Source organism: Acipenser ruthenus, chromosome 21, assembly GCF_902713425.1.
Source record: "Acipenser ruthenus chromosome 21, fAciRut3.2 maternal haplotype, whole genome shotgun sequence".
Classification (NCBI taxonomy): Eukaryota; Metazoa; Chordata; class Actinopteri; order Acipenseriformes; family Acipenseridae; genus Acipenser; species Acipenser ruthenus.
The window spans coordinates 7,747,389-7,759,238 of NC_081209.1; the positions used below are offsets into that span (position 1 = coordinate 7,747,389).

The 11,850-nt window shown below is 40.6% G+C and overlaps 1 protein-coding gene across 1 annotated transcript; it reads left to right on the top strand.

Annotated features, from left to right (window-relative positions):
* The first annotated feature begins 933 nt into the window (after positions 1 to 933).
* Positions 934 to 11,850, top strand: LOC117428090 (aldehyde dehydrogenase, mitochondrial-like). Its single transcript, XM_058994699.1, has 13 exons — positions 934 to 1,223; positions 3,205 to 3,309; positions 4,424 to 4,564; positions 5,621 to 5,700; positions 6,483 to 6,594; positions 7,418 to 7,546; positions 7,982 to 8,095; positions 8,317 to 8,416; positions 9,107 to 9,291; positions 9,574 to 9,738; positions 9,996 to 10,153; positions 10,291 to 10,405; positions 10,665 to 11,850. Exons 1-13 carry the CDS (start codon positions 1,089 to 1,091, stop codon positions 10,695 to 10,697), a joined length of 1,572 nt encoding a protein of 523 aa, XP_058850682.1. The 5' UTR covers positions 934 to 1,088; the 3' UTR covers positions 10,698 to 11,850.

The following is an 11,850-nucleotide window of genomic DNA, read 5'->3' on the forward strand; positions in this document are numbered from 1 at the left end:
CATGCCAACAGTCCCTTTATGTCAGGACAGTCCCGATTTCCTAGCAAATGTCCCTCATCCGGATGCAGAGGAAGAAAGTCCAGATATTTACCCATAGAATATATATATATATATATATATATATATATATATATATATATATATATATATATATATATATATATATATATATATAGCTCAAAGAGCCAGCTTATATATTATATTCTGCACAGTAGAGTTAGTGAAAACCACACGCTGTGCTCTTCGTGCGGCTGAGACATCTGCTGATCACTAACTTATACAAAGGTAAGAACGGTTGATTATGTCATGTTGGTCGTGTCGTGTTGAGTTGGGGGGGGGGGGGGGGGTATGTATTACACAGCAATTATGGGGGGGGCACTTATAAGTTTACTGTGGTAAAACCGCGGTAAAAGCATAGCAAAGTGTGGTATAGCATAGTGATATCATGGTAAAACACAGGTATGCATCGTAAATCTATGGCGAAGCACGATAAATACATGCTATAAACTTGGTAATAAAAAAAATCTTACGCCGTGCTTTCATATCCATTTTATCTTTCGGAAATAAATGCAATTAATAAAAAATTCTTATGAATAGAGCCACCGTCACATTTTAAAATTGAACTGTCTAATATCTGTTGACATAAAACAAACGTTCCCGATAAAAGGCATTGTATAGTAAGCCTGTTGCCATAAGTCTACTTCTGTATTGAGATAGGGTGTCAATAAAGATGTTGGCAATTGTATTTGAGCCCTTGTTTATAATATGCTGAAACTTAACAATGATTATTTCCTACAAATGCAACACTATAGATTTGTTATTTATCCTGCACTTCTAACATAACACTGATAGCACAATTCCTCTTCTGTCAAGTAACGTGTTCCTATAGTTTTAGCGCCTGCGCCGAGAGTTTTGCATGACCCAGTACGCCTCTTCAGATATATTATACAGTTGTGTTCAAACAACCTCCCACTCGTCACTCTATTGCGAGTGAGTGAATGTGTCTGTGTGTGTGTGAGTGCCGACGCAGAATTGTTCCCACTTTAAAATAATATTCTGTGTACTGATTGTTTTTTTAAAGGGAATTAATGATGCTGCGCTCCGTGGTCTCCAGTAAACTTCCCCAGATCTCTCGTCTCTCGCTCCGGTTTCGAGCTAGCCAGTACTCGGCTGCAGCGTCAATACCAGCGCCCAACACTCAGCCTGAAGTTCACTTCAACAAGGTAAATATATTAACACTACATAATGACGAAGGAGCGTGAATGTTACTAATTTGCAATAAAATACCAATGCACCGAATATTACAAATGCATTTTGAAAAATATAAAGTTATAAAATAATGTAAAGAGGCATGAGATTCCAGAGTTGTGCAACAACTGCACATGCATGTACGGAGCTCTGTTGAAAGAAGGCCATCGTAGAAACAGCAAGTGACGTGGAGCTGACATTGACTTTCGGAAGACGTAAACAAGTTTTTAAAAATACATTACCCGTACATACTGTACGTCGAAAGCAACCCACAATACTGTACTGGACTTATATATCATGGAAATTATACAGTGGTACTTTTATATTTTTTGTCTATGATCCCAACCTCGAATCACATTCATTATGTTGTATAATAATTTAGCAGACGGCCTTGTAACTTGTACACAAAAATAGAAACATCTGCCAGTGCCATAACACTGTCATTGAGATGCAGGGCCGCTGTTATGAAAAATCTGCAAGTTCTTTAAATTGTTATGGGATACGGGAGGAAATGTTTCAGCACTGGTAACTGTGCAGAAAGATATTAAAAATATGTGTACACAAGCTTATGGACATAAAATAGTAATTGTGAATGAAGCCAACAGCACGTCACTACTAGATGTTACCTCTGTATTTATTTGTATTCAACTCCGTGGTATTTCCTTGGTATAGATCAGTGGTCCTCACAGTAATTTGGGCACGGGCAAAAATTGATCTTACTTGGCTGTTTGCGGGCACGCTGACTATTGCATAGATTATTATCTTAAACACTGCGTTCCCGCGACATATACAGAATATATATATATATATATATATATATATATATATATATATATATATATATATATACTAAGAGTTTTAGTGGGAGTTATTCTTGGCTCTAAGGCCAAGTCTCAGGCAGTAATTGTCCGTGCTGCGCTTAGTCTTTCAATAATTTATATAAAATATGCAATGCAAACATTTTTAAATAGCATGTTTACACAGATAACCACGAGTAAACCAAAATAAGAGTATAGATAGCGTCTCGCTTTGTAGTAATTTGGCAAATTTATCAACACTACTCTGTTTTAAAGATCACTCATCTCCAGTACAATTATTCAGAGAAAGTGGCGTTTCCCTTGTCTGGTGAAATTAAAAAAAAATATATAGAGAAAATTAAATTCTACATACTGAAATGTGTTATTTCCTTCAATAACAATCGTCGAAATTCAGTGTTTACCCAGCATATTAACACCCCGCCTCTGCTCACGAATGATTGGACAGCTGTCAGATATTTTACTTTCCCATTGGCTATTCACTCGCCTTCAATTTTCCTGCAGAATACCGTAAATTGGCAGATATTTGACTCTCCTATTGGTTAAACTTACTGTCAGTACCTGCAACCGATACACACAGTTTATGTCCTACCTCGCTAACTTATGATTGGGCTCCTGGTTACAAGCCCTTTTCTTTAACCACTGGACCAGCTAGCCTCCTCGATGTCGAGTACGTACAAGCACAGCATAAGCGAGGAGCACTGTTAACAGACTGCTGTGACGCTTTTGTTGAAAACGTGTTGAAAGCTTTATTTATTTTCCTACGCTACGACCCGCCAGAAATGTGTTCACTACCCATAATTTAATAAAAGCTGCCGCAGGCACGATGGCCTGGCTTCGTGGGCACCACTTTGAGGACCACTGCCTTAGTCTTATACCACTGCATATTATAATGCACATTATCATTTTTCTTTATTTATTGTCTCCTACTTTACCAGAACTACTCTGTAAACTCAGCAGACCTCGAAACAGCTCACCGAGTTTAAGGCATGTCAGATTACAGTGCTGATGAGGTATCAAATCCCAGCTTAGTTTTATCGAGTCTTAAAAGGGTTTTGCTCCTGTTAGCAGTTAGCTGCTAGCTGTGTGTCTACCCCCTTCTTTCCTAAATAATGCACACTGACTCCCTCGTGTGTTTTAGATCTTCATCAACAACGAGTGGCACGATGCAGTGAGCAAGAAAACCTTCCCTACCGTCAACCCCTCCACGGCAGAGGTGATCTGCCAGGTGGCAGAGGGAGACAAGGTAAGGGAATGGCATTGTACTCGTCGAATTCAACGTGATCACAAACATAGAAACACCTGCCACAGCACTGTCAATGGGGCGCAGAGTCACCAGGGGCGGCCAGGACTGACTGAACGTAACAAGGGGTTTGATAGTGTTCTAGAGGGGGATACACGAGCACTCCTCGATGGTACCACCTCTGTTTCCTTCAGGGCATTTCTATGTGGAAATCTGACGTGAATTCTGTTCCCCAGAATGGCACGTAAAGCCATGGCTGTTCTCAATAAAATCATCAGTGAAAGGTATCTCTTGGATGAATCAGCACTGACTGAAACGGGGCTAGAAATGGAGAAGCAGCTTTTTATATGTCACATGAATGGAATCTTATTTGCTAAAAAAAGTTGGTTAGTCGTGTGAGGGAAAGCAGATTACATAACTGTTGCATGTCACAGTGTTTGCATTGTTTTGTTCAGTCTCTATAACTGTATATAATGATTGTTGCAAATCGGGGTCAGTGACACCAGCTGGAAATGTATTAAGTGTTTCATGTACTCTATACAATACATCAAAACTAACATGTGCTGTGATGCAAATCATTATTTTTATTTTTCAATAAATGATTTCATTCCCTGGATGGGAAGTCTGTTCAAAGTGCAGAGTCATTGGATCTTTGTTCAGAATTGCATTCCAAGGCTAATCATGCGACACTGTGCCTTTTTACACAAGGTATTGTTGCTGGGTAAAAAGGCAACTTTTTTCCTTTTAAGGACAAAAAGTATGTGGTTCAAGACTTGTTGCACTCCAATGCCTTTATTCCTATTTACCTAATCATCTTTATCTACTAGAACATCTTTACTTTTTGTTTTGTAACTTGTTTTTCTTTATTTTAAAAAAGGGTGTATTTTTCATGTGAGAGCAGCTTGTCTGTTTTTATCTTATCTAGTTGCTGTATTTGTTCATGTATTCACTGCCATGTACTGGACTCTGCCCCCACTTTTCAGTTGTCAAAAGTAATCTTTTTATTAATTCATTTTTAACATCCAGGGGTTTTACCCTTCCAGATTACAGTTTGAAAAGCTGGGAGCCTAGGTCTCTCCATGCACCCTTATCCAAGTTGTGATTGCTTTCACTCAAGGCGGATGTGGATAAAGCAGTAAAGGCTGCGAAGCAGGCCTTTAGACTGGGATCGCCATGGAGACGGATGGACGCCTCCCACCGGGGACTCCTGTTGAACCGATTGGCTGACCTGATCGAGAGAGACTCCGCCTATCTGGCTGTGAGTACCTAGTTACACGTTACTTTTGATGAAACCCTCATTATTCACACAGTACTGTATTCGGAGGGTTACACTAAGAATTAACTCCATCACAAACCTGACATGCCACTCTATATTTGACCTATCAGCAGGTCAATGACTTCAAGTGAGCCTGGCTCCTCTGTACAGTTGTTAAGAAGCTGGGCTGACAAGCACGAGGTAGTGGTTCTGCGACCCAGTCTCCTTTACATTGGGTTGAAAACCTGTTGATTCCCACATCTGTGTTTAACACTGGCACCCAGTGCTGGACCTCTTCAGTATGTTCATTGAAAACACCTACTGTAAGGTAGATAGTTCCACTAGTGCTCCCTGTTAGTTCAATACAATGTTTTGTGGCAGATAACAGTTCCTGGTATTCTACTTCATCCTGGACGCTGCTTATCTTTTTCTTTGTTGAGTCACAGAGTACATACAGGGCGAAGGCCACCGACTCAGTTTAGCAGATGGTTGTACTGTATTATCACTGGCTGAAGTAAAGCCTAGCAGGATTGCCAGACACAGTAGGTGCATTTACACTAGCGTTCCCAAATCTTTCCGATAAGATTATGGGACATTCTGTACAGGAACGGTGCCTTTACACAGGAGCAGACTCTGAGCATGCATACTTTGAAGGGGAAAGAAAAAAAAAACGCTGACGCCCTGCTGTAATGATGACATAAACATATTATCAATACTTAATATTAAATATATAGAAATGCATTCCACTTACTTTTTTAGATGCTAAGAGTTGGAGTTTAAATTTGCTTGTGTTCCCGCTTTCAATTCCAGTGCTTAAATGAAAAGGCAGCGCTGTGATGACGTTGCTGGTTAGCGTGCAGTGCCCGCTGGGTATTTTCTGCAATCTTTCCAGACTCTAAAAAAAAAGGGAGCGGAATCCATCCTCTTGTCCTCTCATTCCGGAATGCGAACTCAACATTTGAGAGGATAAGAGGATGGATTCCGGAACGTGCTCAGCAGCTTTTACACGAGCAAAAAGAGACCATAAAAAACCAAATTTATTTCTTCCTGCTCCTTCAGACTCTGGAGACCCTGGACAATGGCAAACCGTATACAATTTCCTACAGCGTCGACCTACCGTTGGTTGTGAAGTGCTTAAGGTACAGATTGTTCTTGCTGTATTCTTTATAAAAGTTTAATTGACTAAAAGGTTAGTTAATTTGCACAGTAAAGCTCTAGATTTGAGTCCATCCTATAGAAAAACATGATTTAACTTGATCATTTTACGGTGGTACACCATGGTAAAAGCCCAGCATGCACAGTAACACATGTAAACAGGAAAATAATTTCAAACCAAGCAACCTGAAAAGAACCAAGGACCATATATGTACACTGCTGTGCAAAAGTCTTCAAAACATTCAGGAGTTACAAAATATATCGATGTTATGAGCATCAACAATTTACTCAAAACCTCCACTAGTGTTTTCCACTATTATAACAACTTCGACTGTTATTAATACAGCTTAGTTTGGGTGAGAAGAAACCAAGCTTGTCATTTAGCAATCTTTAATTCACATTGATCAGAATCTTCAATAACTTGTGATCACAACTCAAAGTAAACTATACATGAGCAGCTAATATGAGGTGCTGTAGTAGCTAATCCATCACATTTACCCAGTATTTACCCACATATTTGAAATGCAGTTTACAAAAGAATAACAATAAAAATCTTAATTTTTTTTACCACTCTAGAACAACTATATTAGTCAGTTTGAAGTTCTGTGCATCTCTTGGTCCCAGTTATGTTTAACTGGGTGAAACTAAGGCGATTCTCTAGTTACTGATATAGAGTTCAGGTTGTGGATGAAATACTGAATGCATGTTATTTGGCTGTTTTTCACAGATCTGGTGATTGAATGTGTTCCTCTTTTCTTTGGCACAGGTACTACGCTGGCTGGGCTGACAAGAATCATGGAAAGACCATTCCCATCGACGGAGACTATTTTTGCTACACCCGCCACGAGCCAGTGGGTGTGTGCGGCCAGATCATTCCAGTGAGTAAAGTGAGAGGGGCGGGACCAGGTGTCTGGGGGACTCTGTGTATACAGTGCGGTCAGGAATATAGCTTCCCCTGCCTCTTACCAGGACCTGTTAGCATGTTTGTGATCCAACAAAATAGCAGCATGGTTTAATAACTGAATATCTCCGGGCACCATCATTAATAAAATCATCATTTTTAGATTTGAGCATTTAAAAATATTCAAGGGGCATTCGCATACTCATATGATTACTCATATGATTCAACTGTTCAACATTAAATCTTCAGGAACGTTTGTTTAGTAATTATAAACTGGTTATATGCAAATAAAGACAAATACAGGGTCATGCATAATTTGCGCAACATTGATGTTTTGCACTGTTTTTGGTTCTACTTAACTGTTGACTTTATTGAGCAACCCTGAGGTTGGCAAACAGAATGTCACATGTCATCTTACAGTTTTTGCGATACTCCGACAATGCTGTGTGAAATATGAATCCCCCTTTATGTACATTCCTGCCTTGTTATTTCACATCAGGGAAATCTAGAAAACGGAATTAGTGAAGGAACCTTATACAGTAAAGTATTAGAAATGTAAACATTTGTGTGGACATGGTAGAGCCGTGCATTAAACAAATGAATGATCAAATTGTGAAATAACATGTACTGTATATAAATGAATGTAGGTCAGGGTAATGGAGCAGTTCAGGCTAAATTGGACACAAGCTCAGGTGTAAGCAGTGAATCTCAAAGCAAGGCCTGAAATAGCTTTTGAGTGCTGTCCAATGAGAGTGTGTGATCCAGCTGCTAATGCCGCTCTGCTTGCCTCTCCTTGCCAGTGGAACTTCCCATTGCTGATGCAGGCATGGAAGCTTGGACCGGCTCTGGCCACAGGCAACACAGTGGTGATGAAGGTGGCTGAACAGACGCCGCTGACCGCTCTGTACGTGGCCAGCCTCATCAAAGAGGTGAGTCCCTGGTCTTCCCAGACACAGACGATGCTGTAGCGTGCAGCCTCAGGGTTAGGCTTGGAGGTGCAACTCTGAACATGCAAATGGAGCTTTCAGTATTTTGATGCACTTCCCAAGCCAGAGTAAAGAGCATTATTCAGGTCTGCTGATCTTCCTCCAGATAGCATATTGATTTTTAAATTGTCAGTAGGAAAACGCTTTGGCCAATGTTGTCTAATGGGATTGGTTGTTATACAGTGCCGCAGCCAGCAGGTGGGGATATAGATGCCAACTGTGTTTTAGATTCAATTAAAAAGGGTTTAGCTGGCCAGCAGGTGGGTGTAATGTGTTAAGTATTCAGCAGTGAGCTGGAGATGTCAGAAGCTGTCTGTGTGTGGGTTTATTGGTACTTTATTAGACTACCTTCTCCTAACTGTCTCCCTGGTCCTTCAGGCGGGGTTCCCTGAGGGGGTTGTGAACATTGTTCCGGGGTACGGCCACACAGCCGGCGCGGCCATTTCCTCCCACATGGACATCGACAAGGTGGCCTTCACTGGGTCCACAGAGGTCAGTGCGCACTGCAGATCCGGGCTGCAGAATTAACGATTGCATCAGAGGAGTTGATGTTTCAGAAACTGTAACGTCTTTAATTTAAGTAATCAAACTTCTCAGTAATTAAACACCTGTGTTGGCTAGAACACATAACCACAAAATATCTTGGGGCTGCAATTATTCTGATACTGATGGCTCCACCAGCAGAGTGTAACATTGTGTTGTATCCCCTGCAGGTTGGTCAGCTGATCCAGCAGGCAGCGAGCAGGAATCTGAAGAAGGTGACCCTGGAGCTGGGGGGGAAGAGCCCCAACATCATCCTGTCAGATGCAAACTGTGGGTTTTCTTGTTTGAATGTTTCCTTCTGTGACAGCTTGTGCCTTTACATTTGGGGAACAGAACCAGCACTAACACAATTCCCAGCGTGGTAGATCACATTGATTGTAGCAGTGACACCTTCATCATCACATTATAAATCTCATATCAGAAATCAACCAATAACAGTGAAGTATTTGCCAAAATTCCAGCATCCTGTGTGCAGGTCCTGTGCCTAATACCCTTTGTAAAATACATCACCCTATCAACCACTCTTTCTACAAACTTTTAAAAGCCCAAGTTCATCTGGCCGCACTTGTTTTTAGTAAATAGTCTCACCACGACACAGCACCTGTAGGCCTACACATTATTCAGGGACTGTGGCAGTTGATTTTGGACTGAATCGTGTCACGGCCTGGGTAGGATAAAAGTTTTGTTTTACAAAAACACATTTTCTTTTTGTTTTTAAAGCTATTCCCGAGTACAATCTTAATTTGTGTGATTTATTATAAGTTAATATGTTGTGTGTATTGTATGAGACGTCATTCCACTGAGTTTTAACAGCCAGAACTGCTCATCTTGTCTTTGTGGTCCTGTAACCCAAACTGCATGAGATGACATCTCTTAAACAATAAGAGACACCCCACACACAACGTATATCCTTACAGTATAATCCCAGGAGTTGCTGAGCCCTGTGTCCTATCTCCACAGTGGAAGATGCTGTGGAGCAGGCCCACTTCGCTCTCTTCTTCAACCAGGGCCAGTGCTGCTGTGCTGGCTCTCGCACCTACGTGCAGGAGGACGTCTACAACGAGTTTGTAGAGCGCAGCGTGGAGAGAGCCAAGAAGAGGGTCGTGGGGGACCCGTTCAGCCTGCAGACAGAGCAGGGGCCGCAGGTACAGCTAGACAGTGAGGGTCCAGTTACCCGTATGTTGCAATCGGTCAAAACCCAAAAGAATCATCCGAAGATCGTTTTCTTGTTCCTTAAATTACAATAACTACTGTAGGATATTGTAATGAAATACCAGCCTTCATTGAAATGGATAGTGGAACTGAAAATCCTCTGCAGAGAACCTGCACGTTCTGATAAACCTCCAAATGCATACATAGCACTGTACTAGTTCTTTAACATGTGGCTATTTGCCGAAGTCAGATTGATCCCTGGCTCTCTGATGCAGGTGGATGAGGACCAGTTCAAGAAGGTCCTGGGCTACATCAATGCTGGGAAGCGCGACGGGGCCAAGCTGATGTGTGGCGGTGGAGTGGCGGCAGATCGAGGATACTTCATCCAGCCCACCATCTTCGGAGAGGTCAAAGACAACATGACCATCGCCAGGGAGGAGGTACAGGCAACGCAACCAGTGTCACCAATCTGAGCTATACTGGGGCTGAGCTGGCACTGCCAGTGACCGAAGGAGAGCCTTGGCTTTATTACCAGTCAACTCAAGACAATTTAACAGACAGTTAGGCAATGGTCCTCTTTACTACACAGATGAAGGCATTTTTGTTTAATTGACCTCCAGGCATAGACTATTGAAAAAGATTTTCCTTGCAGCACTTTCAAAAGATCTAAGTGAAGTTTTCGTTTGGCCCTTTGCAGATCTTCGGACCGGTGATGCAGATCCTGAAGTTTAAGACGCTGGAGGAGGTGATTGAACGAGGCAACGACACACAGTACGGGCTGGCTGCTGCCGTGTTCACAAGAGACATTGACAAGGCACACTACATCTCTGCAGCACTGCGCGCCGGCACTGTCTGGTAAGAGATCCAGTGTCACACAGCTCACAGCACAGATTGAGGACCGCTGTTAGGATGCTTCAGAATCAGTTTGTGGATTACCTTCACATTTTTGTGACTAATGTGATCTTTTATTATTTTTTTTTTACTTCACGCAGGATAAATTGTTACGATGTGTTTGGTGCCCAAGCTCCATTCGGTGGCTATAAGGCTTCTGGGAACGGACGAGAGCTCGGAGAGTATTCTCTGGAGAACTACACTGAAGTGAAAACTGTGAGTATTCGATGGACCTTTTTTTTTTTGTAGTGTGTGCATTAAATAATTAAACATAGATATTGTTGTTTGGTACATTTTTAAATGTTCACAGCATCATTGAATCCCAGGAATTGGGGATTGTAATCAATATTTGCTGTGATAGTTGAGCTAAACTGTAGAAGACAGCAACAGATGATTATATTTTTGTGTGAATATGAGCAGGGTCACAAGAATACTGCAGTTAATAAAATGTAAATTTTTTTTTTTTTTTTTCCAGGTGACAATTAAAGTCCCCCAGAAGAACTCCTAACCAGCTGGATCTTAAAAGAAAAGATTCTGTGTGAAGAAACTGTGCTTTCAGCTTTGCCTTATCCTTTTAAGTTTTCTATTCAGGGGTTTTCAAATGTTGGAGGGTCGTGAAGAATGTTCTCGTGAACACCTTTGTGGTTCACATCAGATACTGTAGGTTGCTTTTTGTTCAATGCATAATGTTTGGCGCTGCAGATTTTTTTTTTTTTTTCAAAATTAAAAAATCTAGTAAGCGCTACACCTTTTCTGTGCTGCTTAAATAACTTTTAATAATATTAACCAGATTCCAAAATATGAATATACTTTAATATAAAAAAAACCCAAACACTTGCATGCTTTACGTATTTCTAAACAAATTGTAGCCTCGGGAGGATTTCTCCTAGATTTTGTTTCTTCAATATAAACAGTGATATCAAATATATCAAAGCTCTGAAATACATCTTGCTTTTGGCCACTTTGATATATAGATATATATATTAGGGGTGCATCTGTCCTAAAGTTTCCCGAGCTTCGATTACATATTGGTGAATCGATGCATCAAATTAGAACCCCGTTTGAAGTCTCCTGTTGTCTGTTTGCATTAAAACCTTGAGTGTGTGAGAGTGCGCTTCTTTTAGTGCTAGTACGGTAGATTAGCGCGTTGCTAGGATACACACTTTAGGCCTCTACATTTGTGTGGACAATCCACATCTGAAGTAGGCTTATTGTTTTATTGATTTAAAAATTAAGGCAATACTTTTTATTTTTGTATTTCTTTTTTTAGAATCGGAAGTGTGCTAATTTGAATATAGTTTTGCCTTTGTTCAACTATTATGCACAACAGTGTTTTTAGTAATTAGATCTTCTGTTAAAAAAATGAATGCATTATATTTTAAATTTCTATCTTAGAAGTGTGGAAAGGATAATAGCAGTGTACTGAGCACCAGCAGCCAAAAGCATTCTCTGCATAGCCTTGATCTCTAAATTCCCTGCACAATTCTTACAATATGAAAGCCCCCTGTTTATTTGAATAGTTTAGAAATCATTCACATTCAGATGTTGGCAAGATGTAATTTTGAATACTGTCTTCAGTTGAATTAACTTTCAGAGGGCTTTATGCAGATTTTATTTTGGTGACATTTGTGTATGTTGAAATAAAACTAATTTCTGTTATA

What these genes read in the sequence shown, in the direction of transcription:
- LOC117428090 (XM_058994699.1), top strand. Translation starts at nt 1,089, where the DNA reads ATGATGCTGCGCTCCGTGGTCTCCAGTAAACTTCCCCAGATCTCTCGT. An exon ending in AGACAGAGCAGGGGCCGCAG is followed by an intron (nt 9,292 to 9,573) that starts GTACAGCTAGAC and finishes TCTCTGATGCAG; the next exon opens with GTGGATGAGGACCAGTTCAA. An exon ending in CTGCGCGCCGGCACTGTCTG is followed by an intron (nt 10,154 to 10,290) that starts GTAAGAGATCCA and finishes TACTTCACGCAG; the next exon opens with GATAAATTGTTACGATGTGT.